Source organism: Phytophthora infestans, genomic scaffold (assembly GCF_000142945.1).
Source record: "Phytophthora infestans T30-4 supercont1.20 genomic scaffold, whole genome shotgun sequence".
Classification (NCBI taxonomy): Eukaryota; Oomycota; class Peronosporomycetes; order Peronosporales; family Peronosporaceae; genus Phytophthora; species Phytophthora infestans.
The window spans coordinates 2,182,054-2,200,619 of NW_003303739.1; the positions used below are offsets into that span (position 1 = coordinate 2,182,054).

An 18,566-nucleotide genomic window follows, 5' to 3' on the forward strand; every position below is an offset into this window, starting at 1 on the left:
CCCCTCGGTTTCCAGGCACAGTTTGAAGGTGGAGCCCTCGGGTTCACAGTGTTTCCAGGCACATTTTGAAGGCGGAGCCCTCGGGTTCACAGTGTTTCCAGGCACGTTTGAAGGTGGAGCCCGGGTTCCCTTTACTGCTACTAGCAGTTCTAGGAATCCTAGCCTAGGACTTGAAGTTTCCATGCTTCAGTTTCTATTCAGCCGCAAGGAAAACAAAATAAAACAAAGAACGACGACATGCTGAGCAGCGAACCCAGCCCACGTCCCATGTTCGCGATGGTGTGCGTCAACAACGTGAACCTTAGCGCCGCCGCCCATGAAAGTCTAAGCTCAGCGGGGATGCGCGTCTATTCCTATGGTGCTGGCCGCCGGGTGACATTTCCAGGGAAAACCATCTCCGAAGCGCGCACGTTCAAGTTCCTCACGCCCTACGCGACCATGCACAGCATCTTGGAAAAGGAGGACGCCGCGCTATTCACCGGCAACGGTGTCCTTCAAATTTTGAAGCGAGACAGGCCGCTCAAGACGGCACCTGAGCGCTGGCAGAGCCTCAGCAACAAGCAGCTCATCAGTATCGGCGTCGTTGTGTGTCTGGACTAACATATTTCTCACCGTGTTGGAAGGTAAGGCGATCGGTCAACTTCGTTGTTTACTTGCGAACTTGCTCACGTGAGTGTTGCGAATCAGACATTCAGATGCGGATTCGTCTGAGTTTCAAGACCAAGCAGCTCCATATTATCTGCCTCGACACCGTGGACACCCCTCAGGAAGCCTTAACCGGAGGTGAGCGCGTCCTTAAGCTTTGCCGAGAGCTGAACGTGCCGGTGGACGAACTGACAGAAGGTTTTGTGAAGACAACGGTGGAGAAGTTTGAGAAGAAGCACGGCCAGCAAAATTTCTATCTGGGGCTGCACATGTGAGTCTCCACCGTTCAGCACTCCGTAGCGCAAGCGCCAACATCGCCACAGAAGTTGGTATACAAGTAGCTTACTAATCAGCACCTAATACATGTGCTAAGCACATGTACTAGTTTATGCAAATCGTTAACCCAGGCAATGCATGTAATCGTGGTTGTCAGAATACAGTGGTTTGAATATACAAATACGTTTGTTGAAATGTGCTGCAAGGCTTACATCGGCCTGGTCACGGATGCCTGTGAGGTGCTATCCTGCTACTGTGAGATGCTATTTGCTACGGTCTGCCAGTGTCCAGTGCCAGACGTCATTGCCACAGCCCAAGACACTGGCAATACCAGCACTACCGATCCAACCTACAATCCTACGCGTGTCTATGCATGTACTGCATCCCGGCGTACCGGTCTGCAACGCGCTCACGTGCGAGCGGCGTGCGGAAGATACCAAGGACTGTATGAAGGACGACATTGGTGGCGGTGAGCAACTGCAACTGCGTTGCAGGTGATGGTGAACTACTTAGCTTTCTATAGACTATCTTAGACTGAGTATGTGCTAATCTAACTTTGCGGAACATGGAGGTTCAGGTGCTGGCAGCTCTCACTCTCACAACTGTTTTTGCTGTGCTGCGTGCACAACGAGTGAGAGGCAGCAAGCACCAGAACTCCGTGGTCCTGTCGTGGTACTTTGCCCGGCACTCACGTGTCTTACATTCTATTCCTACTTGCTCTACACCTACTGCCCTACAAGTCTGTGCTTATGGCACCTACTTTACGTAGTGATAGAAGGTCGGAGAGCCCGGTGACGCGCCATGCGTCATCTCAGGTTATGAGCCCAATCAGGGCGCAGCGATCGACTGACGTGGACTCTGGTGTTGAAAACACACAAGAAGAAGTTTTGACGAATCAAGGAGAAGATATTTCGGGATTGGTCGAAAGACTGAATGGCCCGGATGATGCGACATTATCGCAATCTGATGCTGAGCGACTAATTCGCTCATTGGTCGGAATTACTGGTGGGCGACCGTTGCTTCGAGTGTTACTCGAAGGTATGCAGAATTCGAACACAATCGAAGAAGCGGGGCCAGTTGAAAATCCGCCCCTCCGCCTCCACCACCGTCGAGCCAAGGATTGGCTGGCAGTGGACGAAGCTACACGAGCCGAGGAGAGAGCAGCCTGGACAACATGAACCCCGGTGGTCGGTACGACGACAAGGAGCTGTCCGACCACACCAAGGCGTTGCGCAACTCCGCAAGCATTGTGTTGCCTAAGCTTCACAAGAAAGAAGACTACAAAGCGTGGCGAAGCAAGGTGCCGTTGGACTTCGAGACGCGCTCGCTAGGCGACATTACGTATGGAGGAGAGCGATATGACGAAGAGGAAGGTCTACGTCGCCATAAGTATCATGAGTGGTATGCGACGCGAAAGAACAAGGCGTTCTCCGCGTTGGCCCTATCTCTATCTGTGGACTTACGCGTTATGTTCAAGATCGATGAGATAAGAGACAACATGGATGCGGCAGCAATGCTGTATTCAACGATTACCAAACACTTTGAGGCTGGAGACGGCATCAACCCTGACTACTTGCTACAGGACTTGGTGACTCGCCGATTACAACCGAACGAGTCCGTTACTGCGTACGTGGAGGACATCGGACGAAAGGTGACACTCCTGCGTCAAGGAAATGGTGAATTTGAAGAATGGCAACATGCAAGCCTACTTCTATCAAACTGCGTGTTGGTATTTCGAGATCTCGCGCGTGAACACGCAGACTGGATCAACCAACACGACCGACGTGGCCTAAAGCTGTCCGAGGCATTGCAGCGCCTGCGCTCCGCTTAACATCAGCGTGATCAGCTGCAACAGCAGACGAACCGGCCTACAACGCGGACGATGCAAGTCGCGCAGGTTGGTACTGGCCAAGGACGAGGACAAGGTCAAGGCTACGGACATGGACACAACAGTGGAAGTGGACGTGAGTCTGGAAAGAAACGTGGGAAGAACCAGCGCAAGAAGGCAAAGGTTGCAGCTGAGAAGAAGCAGCACACAGCCTGCGCTAACTGCAATGGAGATGGTCACTGGTATGCAGAATGCACTGCGCAGACTGGCATGCAACTGAGACCAGACCTGGCCAAGAGACTTAAGAACAAGTTGAGGTACAAGAAGTCGCCAGCTTCCTTCATCAACTCGGTAAGACGAGTTGAAGTTGCCCAGTCTGACAGTGAGCAACGAGCCTATTCTCGGGTCTCTCGTTGTGTGCGACGACACGACTGGCGAATAACGATGGGAACAACGATGGTGTGGCGACGGCTGCACACATGTCTCCCGTGAATTCGGTGACAACACCTGCGAGCAGTGAGGCTGAAGATATGAATCTGGCTGAAGAGGTGAAGACGTCGGCAGTCGGACTCGAGTCCAAGTGTACACCTGCAGTACACCCGAACGTGCCAACGACACCGCAACAACTGCAACTGAACGTTCCTTTTAATCATATGCAAGGTGGAGAACAAGAACAAAAGGATGGACAAGTGCATACAGGACACCAAGAGGGGCAATTTGCTGTACCAGCGGCGATGAAAAGCCAGTGGGAGAGTGGCCAATCGCTTGGCCCACCTCCTGCTTTGGGAACTGCACTATATTATCTGGGTCAAGGACTGATGCAGAGCTCGCAAGGACCTGGATCTGAGCTATGGTACACCAAAGGTGGACCACAAGTGGGTCCACCTGTGCCGGGGGATGATCATTGTGGACCTAATGTTGAGCGACGCGGACGCCAAGGACCTGAGCAAGATTACGGGCGAGGATATCAGTCCAACATGAGTTCTTATGAGCTAGGACGCAGTGGATTTATACCAGGACGAGCTGACTCACTACAACTACAAGGATGGAGCCGCTCACCTCCGCGGAACTTACAAAGAGGAAGATCACCGCAACGTGGAAGGAGCCGCTCACCTCCGCGGAACTTCCAAAGAGAAAGATCACCGCAACGTGGAAGGAGCCGCTCACCTCCGCGGAACTTCCAAAGAGGAAGATCACCGCAACGTGGAAGGAGCCGCTCGCCTCCTTGGGACTTCCAACGAGGAAGGTCGCCGCAACGTAGATGGAGTCGCTCACCGCCCCGAAACCTGCAACAAGGAAGACCACCGCAGTCTGAAAGAAGCCGTTCACCGAGAGGAAGATCACTGCAGCGTGGGCGTTCGCCATTGCGTTGGCGTTCGCCACCTCGTGGTCGTAATTGGTCTGCTCGTCGTGAGCCACGAGCGAACAACCAGCCGCCAAGTCATTACGGACCCCAGCCGCAAGAGCCGTGACGTAGTGAACCATCACCCGCGCGTGGACCACTACTGAATGATTGCATTCGTCGAAATGATCTTCAACGTCGGAACTTGTCGCCAAGTCGTCGTGGAAACTCGCCTAGACACTGCGAAAATCGTGGGAATGATGGTATCGGTGGATCTCGACAGGTGAATGCGATTGGTCGAAGCCAAGTAAAGCAGTCTGATGACACAGATTGGGTGGAGTGGATTTTGGACTCTGGCTCTCAGGCGAATGTCTGTGGAGACTTGTCTCTATCTACTACCATTCGAGAAGATCGCACCAGTCGGCTTGACTTTGCCAACGGAACATCGGAACATGCAACTATGTGAGGTTCTGTCTTGCTACGCATTGTAAACCAAACAACTGGTGAACAAGAAGATCGCCTCCTTGAGGACGTGGTCTACACTCCTAATGCAAAGGTGAACATTATCAGCCTCGGTCACTTGCAGACGGCTGGGAAGTACAAGCTGCTGTGCTCAGATGATCAGCAGTCAGCTTGGCTCTCAAAGCCAGGTACTTCGTTGAAGTTTATCATGCGAGACAATATCTACCGATTGAAGGCAGAGCGAGTGTCAGGAGTGATGGTGATGGCAGCACGCAAACAAGACATAGACAGCAGAAAGACGATGGAGTTACTGCACCAACGGTTCGCTCACATGAGTATGGACACTGTGAGAGAGCTGACGAGTAAGCTCGATGTCGGAGTAAAGATTAATGCACAAGGTCTGAGCTCCTACGAGTGTGTTGCGTGTGCTGCTAGCAAGACTAAACGGATGACTTATGCAAGGATTCCTGAACGGAAGTCTGAACCGCTCGAGATGTTGATGATGGACATATGCACGATGAATGAACCGACGGAAGGTGGTGCAACTATGTTCCTGCTAATCATTGATGAAGCTACTCGCTTCAAGTGGGCGTATCTACTCGAACGAAAGAGTGCGGCTACACTGTACGTCAAGATTTTGCTACATCAACTTCGGACTCAGTTTCTCAAGCTCACTGTTCGGAGACTGCACTCTGTTCAGGGTGGTGAATTCACCAGTAATGCGCTGAGAGATTACTGCAATCAGCATTGGATTGTGCAGCAGTTCACGAATGCTTACTCTCCTCAGGAGAATGGTGTGGTGGAGCGAGCGAATGGCACTGTACTGCCTCGCATCCGTGCTATGCTAACCGCTACACATCTTCCTAACATGCTATGGGGAGAAGCACTTCTACACATTGTTACGACACTGAATTGGCTACCAACTAAACCGCTAGGTCTGGTCTCGCCATACAAGAAGCTGTACAGTGTGACACCCGATGTGGATGAGCTTCGGACTTGGGGATGTGTGGCACACGTGCGTGTCCTTCCTGAGTCCAGACAAAAGAAGGAAAAATTGGAGCCGAGAGCACGAATATCTCTATTACTTGGTTATAGTCATGATACCAAGGGCTACAAATTTCTGGATTTGAAGACAGCTCAAGTCGTGACTACACGTGGACGAAACACGCGATTTCACGAGGAGTTTACAAGTGACGGCACTTACGTAAAACAACTCCTAGAGAACGCATATGACGATGGTGATCATCAGCTGCCCGATAGTGTTCCGGTGGCACGCATCAAGACTAGTATGGAGACGTACCTGCCTGGTTGGAGCTCTGAGTCTTCGAATGTGACGAAGCAGCTCGAGATGGTGCCGATAGAGGATGACCTGCAGGACAAAGAGCATGAGTCCAGTGGGAGTGCAACAGAAAGTAGAGTCGCCAGCCGGTGTAGATGCACCAGTTGAAGTTGCTGCGAACGATGAGACGAAGGAGCCACCTGCGGCACCCAAGTCTGGCAAGCGACGAAAACGAAAGACGCGAAAGAAACTTGAACCAGAAAAGAAGGAGACGAAAACCTCTGAGATTCGCGATCCTACTGTTCAACCCTGTCTCAAGCGACCTCGAAGGACGCAGAAGCCAAGTGTGCGGCTTCTTGACTATGTGGTGGGCAACGTGATGTCTATCAATGTGGACATTGAGATACCGACGACCTACAAGCAGGCACGTCAGAGCAAGCATTGGCTTCAGTGGAAGGCTGCTATGCTTGCTGAACTACAGTCACTGAAACGACACAAGACATGGAAATTGGTGCCACGCGCGGCAGCCAAAGGCGTCAAGGTTATTACGTGCAGATGGGTGTTCGCTGTTAAGCGTGACGAACGAGGGCGTGTGAAAGGATTTAAAGCTCGTCTCGTGATTCATGGCTTCAAACAACAACTGGGCGTGAACTACAGTGAGACCTACGCACCGGTAATCCGGTTGGGACGATCCGTGTTGCCATCTACTTCGCCTTCAACGAGGATGGGAAGTTCTTCAGTACGATGTAAAGACCGCGTTTCTTTACGGGGACCTCGATGAGTTAATCTTCATGGAGCAACCACCAGGCTTTCAAACAGATGGGCCAGCGTTTGTCTGTAAGCTCTTGAAGAGCCTCTATGGACTAAAACAAGCACCGAACGTATGGAACCGAGCTCTACATGCCAAGTTGCTGACACTTGGGCTTGAAAGACTGGAGTCGGACTACGGCTTGTACGCGCTGAAGAAGGATGGAGAAGTGACTATGCTCCTAACTGTATACGTGGACGACCTATTACTAATGGGTCCACGTGAGCTGTGTGCTCGAATTGCAGCCGCGCTGCAAGAAACGTTTGAGCTCACGACCATGGGAACCGTGAAGTACTTACTAGGTGTGGAGATCTTGATCAACCGACCCAGTCGACAGATTATCTACTGCCAGAAACAGTATGTACTCGAAGTACTCAAACGATTTCACATGATGACGTGCAATGGGTGTACTACGCCTGAGGCTTTGACACCCTCAAAGGCGGTTGTTCCTGCTACGACCGAGTACCTGCCCTATCGAGAGCTGGTTGGTGCGCTTCAGTACCTTGTAAGTGCCTCAAGACCTGACATCGCACACGCAACCAGACATCTCGGGAAATACCTAGCCAGCTACGACCATACTCACTATGCGCAAGCCAAGCGGGTATTGCGCTACCTGCAGGCTACACGTGACTTTGGTCTGGTGATGGATGTTGCGTCAGCGAGTGACCTACGTGTGGGTTGCTATTCGGATGCTGACTATGCTAATGATCCAGTTGACCGCCGCAGCATCAGTGGATACGTGACGACAATGGACAACAATCTTGTCTCCTATGCGTCGAGGAAACAAGAAATCAATGCTCAGAGCACATGTGAAGCTGAGTGCGTTGCAATGGCTGAAGCTACAAAGGACTTGCTGTGGCTTGCAGAGCTCTGCCGAGAACTAGTGTGGAAACATGCACTACCTGTACTACTCGGAGATAATCAGGGAGCCATCTCTCTAACGACTAAACCCGGCAAGCACAGCAAGCAAAAACACATTGACAACAAATACCACATGGTGCGGCGGAACGTGGAACTCAAACGGATCATTACGCAACACATCGGGACGGAGGACATGGTGGCGGACATCATGACCAAACCACTTGCGGTGGTCAAGTTCTCCCGAGTCCGAAAGATGCTGAAGGTACTGCCTATCGTGGCAGACAGTGACATGGCCGCCACTGTAAATGAAAAGGCTACATCTGCGTCAACTGCGATGCATGATACCTTGACTGCGTCACCTGCGATGCGGTCAAGAACGACGGATTAGACATTACTGACGACGATGACATGTAGTGTGCCTGTGTGCCGACTGGAAGAACCAGTTTCGTGTGGCTGTACCACAACACTAGCATGCAATCAACTGCGCTGGACTACGGACATGTGCGATTCGAGTGGGAGACTATGCAGCTAGCAAATTACGGTGGTGGTGGCTATCGTACGACTATTCTCAGTGGTGTGTGTACGGATGAAGCGATGTGATCGCGTCGATTCGGCACTGCATCACCAAAATCAAGTGGGAGTGGGAGATGCTATCCTGCTACTGTGAGATGCTATTTGCTACGGTCTGCCAGTGTCCAGTGCCAGACGTCATTGCCACAGCCCAAGACACTGGCAATACCAGTACTACCGATCCAACCTACAATCCTACGCGTGTCTATGCATGTACTGCATCCCGGCGTACCGGTCTGCAACGCGCTCACGTGCGAGCGGCGTGCGGAAGATACCAAGGACTGTATGAAGGACGACATTGGTGGCGGTGAGCAACTGCAACTGCGTTGCAGGTGATGGTGAACTACTTAGCTTTCTATAGACTATCTTAGACTGAGTATGTGCTAATCTAACTTTGCGGAACATGGAGGTTCAGGTGCTGGCAGCTCTCACTCTCACAACTGTTTTTGCTGTGCTGCGTGCACAACGAGTGAGAGGCAGCAAGCACCAGAACTCCGTGGTCCTGTCGTGGTACTTTGCCCGGCACTCACGTGTCTTACATTCTATTCCTACTTGCTCTACACCTACTGCCCTACAAGTCTGTGCTTATGGCACCTACTTTACGTAGTGATAGATGGTCGGAGAGCCCGGTGACGCGCCATGCGTCATCTCAATGCCTACTTGCTCCAACCTGGATCCTGCCCTTTTGTCGTGATTCTGTCAAATGTGGACGGGCGATTCCAAGCCGCGTCGGCGGGTTACCACCCCCGCTGCCACCACTGATGAGAGTCCACACCCATTTCGGATTCCGAACTTTAATAGAGCAATCCGACGTGACTCACGCGAAGCCCGAGCGAAGTCCGTAAGGTGCGGAGATGACAACGTGACCCTCAGTTTGTTGATGTTGTCGACTCGCGCAGCAAAACGCCTGAGGAGGGCACTTGACTTGGCCAACGACTCGCACTGTGCGAGCCAGCCCGCAGCCGCTTCAAACTTCAATGTGCACACAAAAAAGGCGATTCCACAATTCCAGATGGAGATTCTAAAATTATTCTATTAAATAAGAGCGAAAGTACCGGTACGGGCTGAAGTAATTCAACGCTATTCCAGAAACTAAAGTTCTCTATTATTAATAGCGAATAAGTACAAGTACCGCGGTTTTACTTTTGCAAGTTTCTTTACATCAGTCGTTTAGGCATGTGGTTGAGAGATCTTCGACTCGATGTTCGAGAGCGATACTACGATGCCGTGGTGTTGAATGGACCCATCGCGATCTGTAACCGCCGGTGATTCGTATTTAATAAATAAAAACTTTTTAATACCAGTCACGTCGAAGATTCATTCGATGGCCACACATTTTCAAACAGCTTGATACACATAATACAGCCAAGTAGTATTGTGGCTACGCAAGCTGCGAGCTTGCACTTGCATTCGAATGCGCGTGCGTGCGTACTGATAGCATCAGAAAGAAGCAAGTATCTTGTCAGTTGAAAATGAGCTGGGCGGCAGTGGGTAGTTTGACCATGGCATTTTCGTGGACTTCGCAAAAGACGATCCTCTCTGTATTGATGTTCCAATACAAATTTCTTTCAAAATGGTGGTTGAGATACAGTAGTCTACCGATGACCGCTTACAAACTTAAGACTAACTGACCTCTATCCTCTCATAAATGGATTGTAAAACAAAAATGACCGATATTGTTATTCGTAGGAGCAGAACTATTGATTTTGTCCATTCTGTCAAGGTCGATTGAAGAATGATCATTCAGCTTGGGTTGTGGGCTAAACGTGTTTCAGCTTCAGCGCGGTATATCACAGGCAACGATTACAAACATCCTGAAGCAGGAACACCTACTCAAAGCCATAAGATTGCAACTCTGACTACAAAGTCGCGCACCGTTCAGTTCGATTTCCCGAGTTAGACTCAGAGCTCATAAATTGGGTCGACAAGAAAACGCTTTACTATTGCATTTACATCCAATGCGGATGAATCTGAGCGTTTGCCGCGGCAGATCTGTCGTCGCTGTGCATTTGTCAGCCTGTTTGGCGACGTGGGTGGGGTCTTAGTGGGTAAAGGTGTGAGCGGCATTGCAGTTTTAGGCGGGGATTAATAAATGCCACCGCAAGCCGGCACCACTTCGCAGTTAACGAGCTGCGATGCTACTACACCTTTTCAACTTCAAAATGGCGACAGGTAAAATCAAAGTGACAAAACGTAAGTTCAAAATGACATGACACTGACACTTAATATTTATGGGAGTATTTACGTTTGGAGTTCATTAGATGAAAGAGGCAAAAAGTGGCGGCAACTACTCCCGCCAATTTTGGTGGATGCTGGCTGGCTGTACGGCGTCGATGGAATCAGTGGACACTGTTGCTGCAGTTTGTGGCCGCACTGCCTTTCATTCATTACGCGTCCCACCGCACCTCACCATCAAGGCGCACCGTGAAAGCTACCTAAAGCTGGCTGCAGACCTCCTCGTACTCGAAGCTATCACCCCAGAACTTTGCTACAAGTGCTCGTTGCACACCATGAAGTTCCATGCGCGTGCGATCCAGATGAAAGATATGCCTGTAGGAGAATAAAGACAATATCAAGTTTGGCTTTGCTGGCTCCTATGTTCGATGTCATTTTGAACTTACGTTTTGTCACTTTGATTTTACCTGTCGCCATTTTGAAGTTGAAAAGGTGTAGTGTTGTGTATCGTGCAGTAAACGTGAATTGGGTAAACGCCTACTTGTAATAGTGATTCCTCTGTATAGTAATAAATGCCGTCGGTAAGTATTTGTACAGTTCAAAAAAAAGTAAAAATCGGTAGCACCAGCGATCTTTTCCCTAACCGTAAAGACGGCATGCCACCTGCTCTTTCACCAGACGGTACCGTAGGCGCAAAACCGAGACTTGCACATCCGAGACTCCGTTCACTACCCCTCACATCGCATTAGGAGCTCCGGCAATTGCTTGAGATCGATCGACATGCAGCCCGAGCCCAGGCATCGCTCGCAGCGCCACCGCAGCGCATCTCGGCCTCGCCAACGTGATCGTTCGCCGTCCCTTGAGCCTTCACGCCGCCGCCAACACCAGGATGCTCACCCTTCCAACTCGCCCACGCAAGAGCGCTCCGAGCGCTCCCGTGAGCGTTTCAGACAAGACACGCACCAGCGCGCCAAGTCGCGGCCGCCCGGATCGGGGCGTGGCAGTCGCGACAGTCGAGGGAAAACTACATGTAGCATTAAGCGTCCACGCGTACGCTTTAATATGATTGACGCCGAGGGCGCAGCAGAGACGCTCACAGCCAAGGCTACGCAAAGTGGTTTTTTGCGTAAGCAAGCAGACAACGAACCGGGCGCATGGAACGAATACTATTTTGTGATCAAACCGCTGACATACCTCATGTACTACAATACCAAGGACGACGAGACACCACGAGGCATCATCGATCTCGAGTACTTGACAGACATCAAGCGCAACGCAGACTGTCTGCAACGCGCAGTAGCGGGAGGAGACAACTGCTTTCGAGTCTCAGGCAAATTGCCGCGGCCATCGGCAGAGCAGACGGCCGCAGGCGACATCCCCAAGATGCGCCCGCTGTATTTGGACACGGACAACGCCGACGAGGCGGAAAAGTGGATGAACGCAATTCGCAACCACCGCTTCAGTGTCAAGAAGGATGAGCAATTCTTCGAGACGGTGCACCAACTGCGAGATGCAGAGTTTCGCGTCGCACAGCTAGAGGAGGAACAGCAGAAAGAGACCGAGACGAAGAAGAATCTTCGTATTAAGGCGAAGACTTTACTGCTAAAGATGCGAGCAGTTGATAGCGGCAATACGGATGAAATCCCGGAAGTGGACGTCGACAATTTGGACGATGTTGCTGACGATATGCTGGCTATGTTAGAAGGCATGGAGGACGTTCTCGTTAATCTACATACAAAACTGGATCAGCAGAAGCAGGAAAAGAAGGCTGACACTACAGGGCCAACGATCACCCGTCGGGGCTTTGCGCAGGTAATTCAGCGTGCCGTGTCCAGGCGTGAGAACACGAGCTTTTTGGATTTGTCCGAGGACGATGAAGAGGAGACGCTAGCGGCTATCAGGAGCAGGAGACAGCATAAACCTCAACCGCCAGTAATTCAGGAGCAGCCGAAGGAGAAACCACAAGAAAAAATACAGGAACCACCACGCGAGAAGCCAAAGAAGAAGCCGAAAGAAACACCGAAGGAGAAGATTCAAGAGGAGGTACCAGCAATGGATAACGTGTCGGATGTGTTGGCAATGTGGAAGGCAAAGAAAAAGAAAAAAGACCCGTCCTCGAGAAAGCACTCTGCACCGGAGGACGGTGACGGTGACGATTCGAGGAGAAACAGAGCGGTACCCCGATCTCAGCGGACGACAACACCGGATACTGCAAAGTACAAAAAGAGCCGAGGTAGCGACCGATCGTCGGAAGAAGACACAGTCTCACTTGATTCGTCGGACGACTGCGACTCGAGGGAGAAATTACCACCTGGGTGGACGAAGCACGAGAGTCGGGGATACCCTGGCACTTACTACTACGCCCACGAATCTGGCAAGGTGAGCTGGGACGTGCCGACCGACAACACGGTTGATAGCGGACGTGGTGACACCGACCATGGCAACCAGGACCACAACAGTGACCATGGCGATCACAGCGAGGTTGATGACTACGACGTGTACGATGAATGCGACAATGATAACATTAACCTTCATGATGAGGACCACCAGGAGGAAGTGGGCGTTTATCCCGACACGAACAGGAGCGGCACAGATTATATGAGCGAATACGAGACAGATGGGGAGGAAACCGCAGGTGGCACCACATCAGCCGCGTACAGAAAAAAAAAGCCGAAACCCAAGTCGGCATGGGCCTTTAAGCTCCCCAAGTTGCTACCAACAAATACCACACAGGCGGTGCCAACGGAAGCTGCCGCCTCGCTATCTCCAATCCGCCGAGGCGCCAACCATCACGAATTCTGATCTTGTTGTTCTTCTTCTTACTGCACACATGGCCCTAAACTAACGAAGTAGTAAAAGCTTGTTGAGATTTAATACCCCACCTCTTATTCACCTAAGCTTACCAGTATCCTGCACAACAACATCACTCTCGCCTTTGTAATCTACCTTGAGAAATAAGGCGCGATAGGAAGACATCAGCAAGTAGAGCAAAGCGGCAGGTGTCACAGCAGAATGACTTGTTGTTTACTACTGTAAATGTAAGAGTAGAAACATTTTACTGGGAAGTAGGTATTCTGGAAATCGCATTTTCCTGCTGGTTCCACTTCCGATATCTCCAGCGCCTTCTCGTCTGCAACGTCTTCTCTTTTGCTCGCATATTAATTGGACGTCGATCTTCCCAATCTGCTTTTGAGTGCTGAAGGCGTCTACAGCTTACGGCGCTCCTCGGCCGGGAACTTGAAATGGTTCAAGCTCGAGTATAGAGCGATGGGGCCAGCCACGGCCGCCAGAACCACGAGCGCCACGCCAGTCTTGCGCTGCCAGTTCTGGGTCTTGGCCCACCATCCACCAGCAGGGGACCAGGTGTACTTAGGGAACGGATACTCGCCACCACCACTCATGTCTGTCGTAATGTAGGAGACTGCTCGGCAATCCGCCGCCGGGAATTCGGACTTTAGACGCTACGAATCGCACCTAAGTGAAATTAAGTTTCAGTACTGCCCCCTTGGACCTTTGATAAACTTCCATATGTGATGATTTTAAATTAATGAAAAACTCAAATTGGAATGCTAAAATATCATTTATTTGTAAATCCTATATGATCCCCCTGCGTAAACGGGGTGCAGTATTGTAGATCCTTGATGATGATGAAGGTGGCTATTCTATTTTAGTCAATTAAATTTACGGCATGTAGACACTCGAGAACGCCGGGTGTCTTATATGCAAGACTCATTTGCGTCTGTGGCTCGGTTTGTTTGACAATATGCCGTACAGAATCAGGATCCTGTAGTTGCATGTCATATACTCGGTTGGCTTGTCGGTTTGCCAGAAATTTAGCTGCTTGAAGTGGGAGATATGAATGCAGTTAGAAAAACATTTGAGAAAAAAACTGCATTTTAGGACCACCTGCAGGACCCATTCATTACTTGTAGGACTGTTTTCGGGTAGATTAAGGATGTCTACCCAAAACCCAGCAAATCAAAGACAATCGATTTTACTAGTAGTAAGGCCCTTGTTCAGGCTCACCCAATGCGAGAAGCCGCTCATTATTAAAGCGGGATGGCATCCGTAGCAGTGGTAATAAGCTAGTGCAAGCTTTGTACTCTTCGTATAATTATCACAGGATCGTATCATCTCCGGCTCGTCACTCGCCAACGCCACCTTATCCAGAATACTCTCAGCAAGTGGCCCAATAGCGATTCTCGTCGCGACCCACTTGGTTTGGCTGTACATACTGCAACAGCTTGTGGCTTCTTTTCTCGATGTCCATAAAGCCATCGTCGTCTCTCTCGGCTGTCCTTTGGGCCATTCATTTATTGCTTGATTTTCTAAACTGCATATGAGACAGCCCAAATACTTATGAACCTAAGTACGAATCGCGATCTCTATCTTTTGAGCCCTTATAAGCTACAGAATGCTTAAAACTGAAGAAGTTGTGGTCGCTCAAAAATATTATCTTCATTTATGGGCCCTCGAAATGACGATACATTTAGGACTCAATATTTTTTCAATTTTAGAGATTTAAGTTGTATTTAAAAGCTCTTGTTGAAAGCAATTGAATAAGGGTAGTTTTACAGTTTTTTCGCTGGAAGTTTACAATAAATGTCACTGCTTCGGTTAAGTGCGAAAATCAATTGGCCAACTTTAAGCTCGATTATCTCGATAACTCGTAAGTATCATTTTGTTTGACGTTGTCTCATATATATTTGTATCACTAGCAGTATATTTCATTTTTATTTCTTTAAAACAAACACACAAAAATCAACTGTCGTCCCAGGCCAAAGCAACACCTCTAGTATTGCGAGCCAAGCGAAGGGCGGTTGGTCTTGGGTTTGCATTTGTTAATTAAGTCCGCCATACCGTTTTATGTGCTGCTTTTATATCATGAAAGTACCAATATTTGGGTAAATGCTCCTAAATGTCGGACATTTTGAAGGGCATTATAAGGGTTTGCAGGATATTTTGTAGAACGTAGCTGCATTTTGTATTGGTTTTAGGACCTTTGTCTGGCTGTATAAAGTCCATTCGCTTGAAGGTGCTTCTTTGTAGGGTTTTCTCATAGTATCCCTAACACATTGTTGAGCGCTTGACGCAATGGTTCTAGTAGGTATCATTCTTTGCTGGCGAAGTGTCAGCCGGGAATCGATAGTTGACACTCGAAGAAATGCATTCTGTAGAGGGGTGATGTAGGCTAGTTACCTGTTGGTCTGGTGTACTTCGTGAGCAAATCCACATCCTGGGATCTACGGGAAGGGCATAACGTACAAACTGCCATCTGTGCTTGACAATATGTATTGTGGCTCTGGTAGAAGATCACCCATGCTTCAGCTAGAATGTTGTGCGGGTTGGTACGCTGAAAGAACTCCAACATCCAGCCGGAAATGTGCGGTACATTCTCTTCTTCTCCGTTAAGGTTCATGATGTGCTGGCAAACTTCAAGGCATAGTCTTTTAATTCTGTCTTTTCCAGTCGTTTTCAAGCGCTTGCTATTGCCTGTACTTGATACCCCCCCCCCCCCCCCGCATAAATTGCTTCTTGAGTTGACGAAGAGTCGTTAACTTCATTGTCGAGCACTATTTTATTTCTCAATCTCCATAACATAGCTGGCGATGTGGTACTACAAATGTGCCACAGTAAACTCACAACTTCTGTGTGAACCCGGCGCATTGATAAGGAAAGCTGCAGGAAGTGGAGACGCTTGTCGTGGTGTGCTAGCTAGTTGTAGCTCCTGTAGCTTCGCTGAAGTACATTTTTCACCTGTCCATCGTTGTATCCAAAAACACCAAGCTGCCTGAGCTTTCTCGCAAGTCCATATGTTATGGTCTAGTGTTTCAGACGGGCAATTGCATTGCGGATCAAGACACGCATGATTTTGCTGCCAACCATCGTTAGGGTTGTTGAAGTCGCCTCTTTAACAACGGTACGGTGTACCCAAGAGCTGATATCCAGTCAGCTCAAACCCTTCGTAAGCTGTTACAATAGAGTAGAGTATGCTATAGAGTGAGCAATACTATAGGCTCCCCCTTCCTAGGTCAGTCATGTACTGGAATTACCTTCCCTCTCAAATACACTCACTTCGTCTTTCGACGTCTCCAACTAAAGCTTCTTCTTCTCTCCTTGCTATCTATATGCCTACCGAGCCATAGATTATGAGCCCAAGCCAAGCCTCAAGCGACGACTTTCCACGCCTAATAGGCGCCGAGAACTTCGACGTCTGGAAGACCCGTGTGTGCGCAGCACTAGATGGCGAGCACCTACTCGGCTACGTGAAGCAGCCTGACTACGACGGTGTGTCTGAAGATGAGAGTGAAGACAGCAGCAGCAATATGTCTGACGACAACGTTAAGTCGCATAGCAAAGTTACCAAGAACGTCGAAATCGACTCCGATGCTGTTGACTACGACGAGAGCAACGACGAGCTCAAGCCGCCCTCGGACTCGGACGAAGACTCTGGAGCTAGTTCCGATACTTCATTCAAGCGGAAAGACCTCCCGGTAGTTCGTCCGTTTAACCAGCGCGAAGCTCGCTGTGCCCGCAAAACGCGTCAAGAAAGAGAAGCCTCAGCCTCTTAGTCAACGCGAACGCCGTCGCCAAGAAGCCAAGACCAAGGCCTTCTTGATGAAAACAATGGACAATATGCACGTGCGGCTGGTCAAGCATCTCACGACTTCCTACGAGATATTCAACTACACCTGCCAGAAATACGAGGGAGCAGCCTTTCATGGTGATCCGTACTTCATTCAACACTACTTGATGGAGATCAAGTATGAGGAAGGCTCTGACTTGACCGAGTTCTTTCTCAAGCTTGAAAACGTGATGAAAGCCGCGTCAGAAGCCACCAAATCGGTGATGACCGAGGGCCAGAAGTCTATCTACCTGTTCCACTCGATGCCCAAGTCTTGGAAAGACGATCTCCGTATCTGGAAAGGTCAGCGGAAGTATATCCCGTATGAAGACCTTAAGCAGAGTATGGAAGGCAAGGTCCACGATCTACAAGCCCAAGAGCGCTACACGTTGGTCAAGGGCACACCAGAGACCTCTGCTACCAAGGGTGAGAGAGCACTAGTGGCTACGGGACCTCCAGCGTCACATGCTCAAGGCCGTGACAACGCTAATGTCTGCTCGTACTGTGATCGCCCACGCCACAACATTCGTCAATGTCGGGGCCTGCAGAAAGATTTACGTGATGGGCGAGAAAAGGCTGGGACTGTGCTTCCTGCCAACTTTGCCTTCAAGGGTAACTCGAAACGTGATCACCCGTACAAGAACTCGAGCAAAGACGGGAATAGACGACACGACAACAATAAAAACCGCGACTTCAAGGGCAACAACGGTAGTAGCAAGAACAACCATGGAAATGGCGGTAAACAACGCGGCCAAGATCGCTACAAGGACCGACCTCTTGAGTCAGACAACGACGAGGGAGATGACGACGAAAGTGATTCTGGTAATAACCGCAAGGTGACTCGCCAAGGACGTCGTGATACTGGTCTCATAGCCGTTGCTACCACAGTCAATCCCACGTTTAGCCTCACCGCTCAAGCCAAGGTAGAACCTGGCCCCACCTGGACGATCGACTCTGGCTGCACTCGCCACGTCACTCATGAATCCCAGTGGTTCACCGACATCGCCTCCAGTGGTGGCTCGATAACAGTCGGTGGTAATAACCGAATCCCCATCGAAGGCATTGGACGGGTCGAGCTGGTAGTCACGGACGCCAAGGGCACTGTTGCAGACGCTTATTCTCCATGGCGTCTTGTATGCTCCCCAGCCCCAATTCAGTTTGCTTTCAATTCCAGCAGCTGTGAAGCACGATTTTCGCTTCAGCTTTGACCGCAAACAGTGCGCTATGCAAACTGACCAATGCTTCAAGATCAAGGCGCTTATGGCTACTAACACGGATCTGTATCAGTTCCAAGCCAAAGCAACGGCACCTCCAGCGGCTCTTATTGCCTCAGGTAAGAAACGTTCCTTTCTGCTTCTACATAAACGACTTGGACACCCTAACGCTCGTGTCTTAAATGATCTGTCTAGGAGCCAAGCCATACATGGACTCGATGAATCTATACCTCTAGGTCCAAAGACAGATTTCTTCTGTGTTGCCTGCACGTTAGCGAAGTCACACCGCTCCCCATTTTACTCTAATAGAGTTGTTAAACGTGCCGCATTCCCTTTGTCAAAAGTTCATTCAGATGTATGTGGTCCACTACCTGTGCCTAGCCTTACTGGTTGCCGTTACTTCTTGATCTTCATCGATGACTTTTCTCGATTTATGTTCACTTACGCAATTAAGAACCGGAGCGAGTTGTATGACTGCTCC

The 18,566-nt window shown here is 49.9% G+C and overlaps 3 protein-coding genes across 3 annotated transcripts; 2 read left to right on the forward strand and 1 right to left on the reverse strand.

Annotated features, from left to right (window-relative positions):
• Nucleotides 1–237: 237 nt before the first annotated feature.
• PITG_10911 (uncharacterized protein) lies at nt 238–1,419 on the forward strand (the record flags this gene model as incomplete). The annotated part of the gene is made up of 3 exons (XM_002901672.1): nt 238–585; nt 696–916; nt 1,161–1,419. 3 exons carry the CDS (start codon nt 238–240, stop codon nt 1,417–1,419), a joined length of 828 nt encoding a protein of 275 aa, XP_002901718.1.
• Nucleotides 1,420–11,026: 9,607 nt separating this feature from the next.
• PITG_10912 (uncharacterized protein) lies at nt 11,027–13,120 on the forward strand (the record flags this gene model as incomplete). Its single annotated transcript, XM_002901673.1, has 2 exons — nt 11,027–12,671; nt 12,840–13,120. The coding sequence occupies 2 exons, from the start codon at nt 11,027–11,029 to the stop codon at nt 13,046–13,048; spliced, it is 1,854 nt and encodes a 617-aa protein (XP_002901719.1).
• Nucleotides 13,121–13,452: 332 nt separating this feature from the next.
• Nucleotides 13,453–14,293, reverse strand: PITG_10913 (uncharacterized protein; the record flags this gene model as incomplete). Its single annotated transcript, XM_002901674.1, has 2 exons — nt 13,453–13,707; nt 14,273–14,293. The coding sequence occupies 2 exons, from the start codon at nt 14,291–14,293 to the stop codon at nt 13,453–13,455; spliced, it is 276 nt and encodes a 91-aa protein (XP_002901720.1).
• Nucleotides 14,294–18,566: the final 4,273 nt, after the last annotated feature.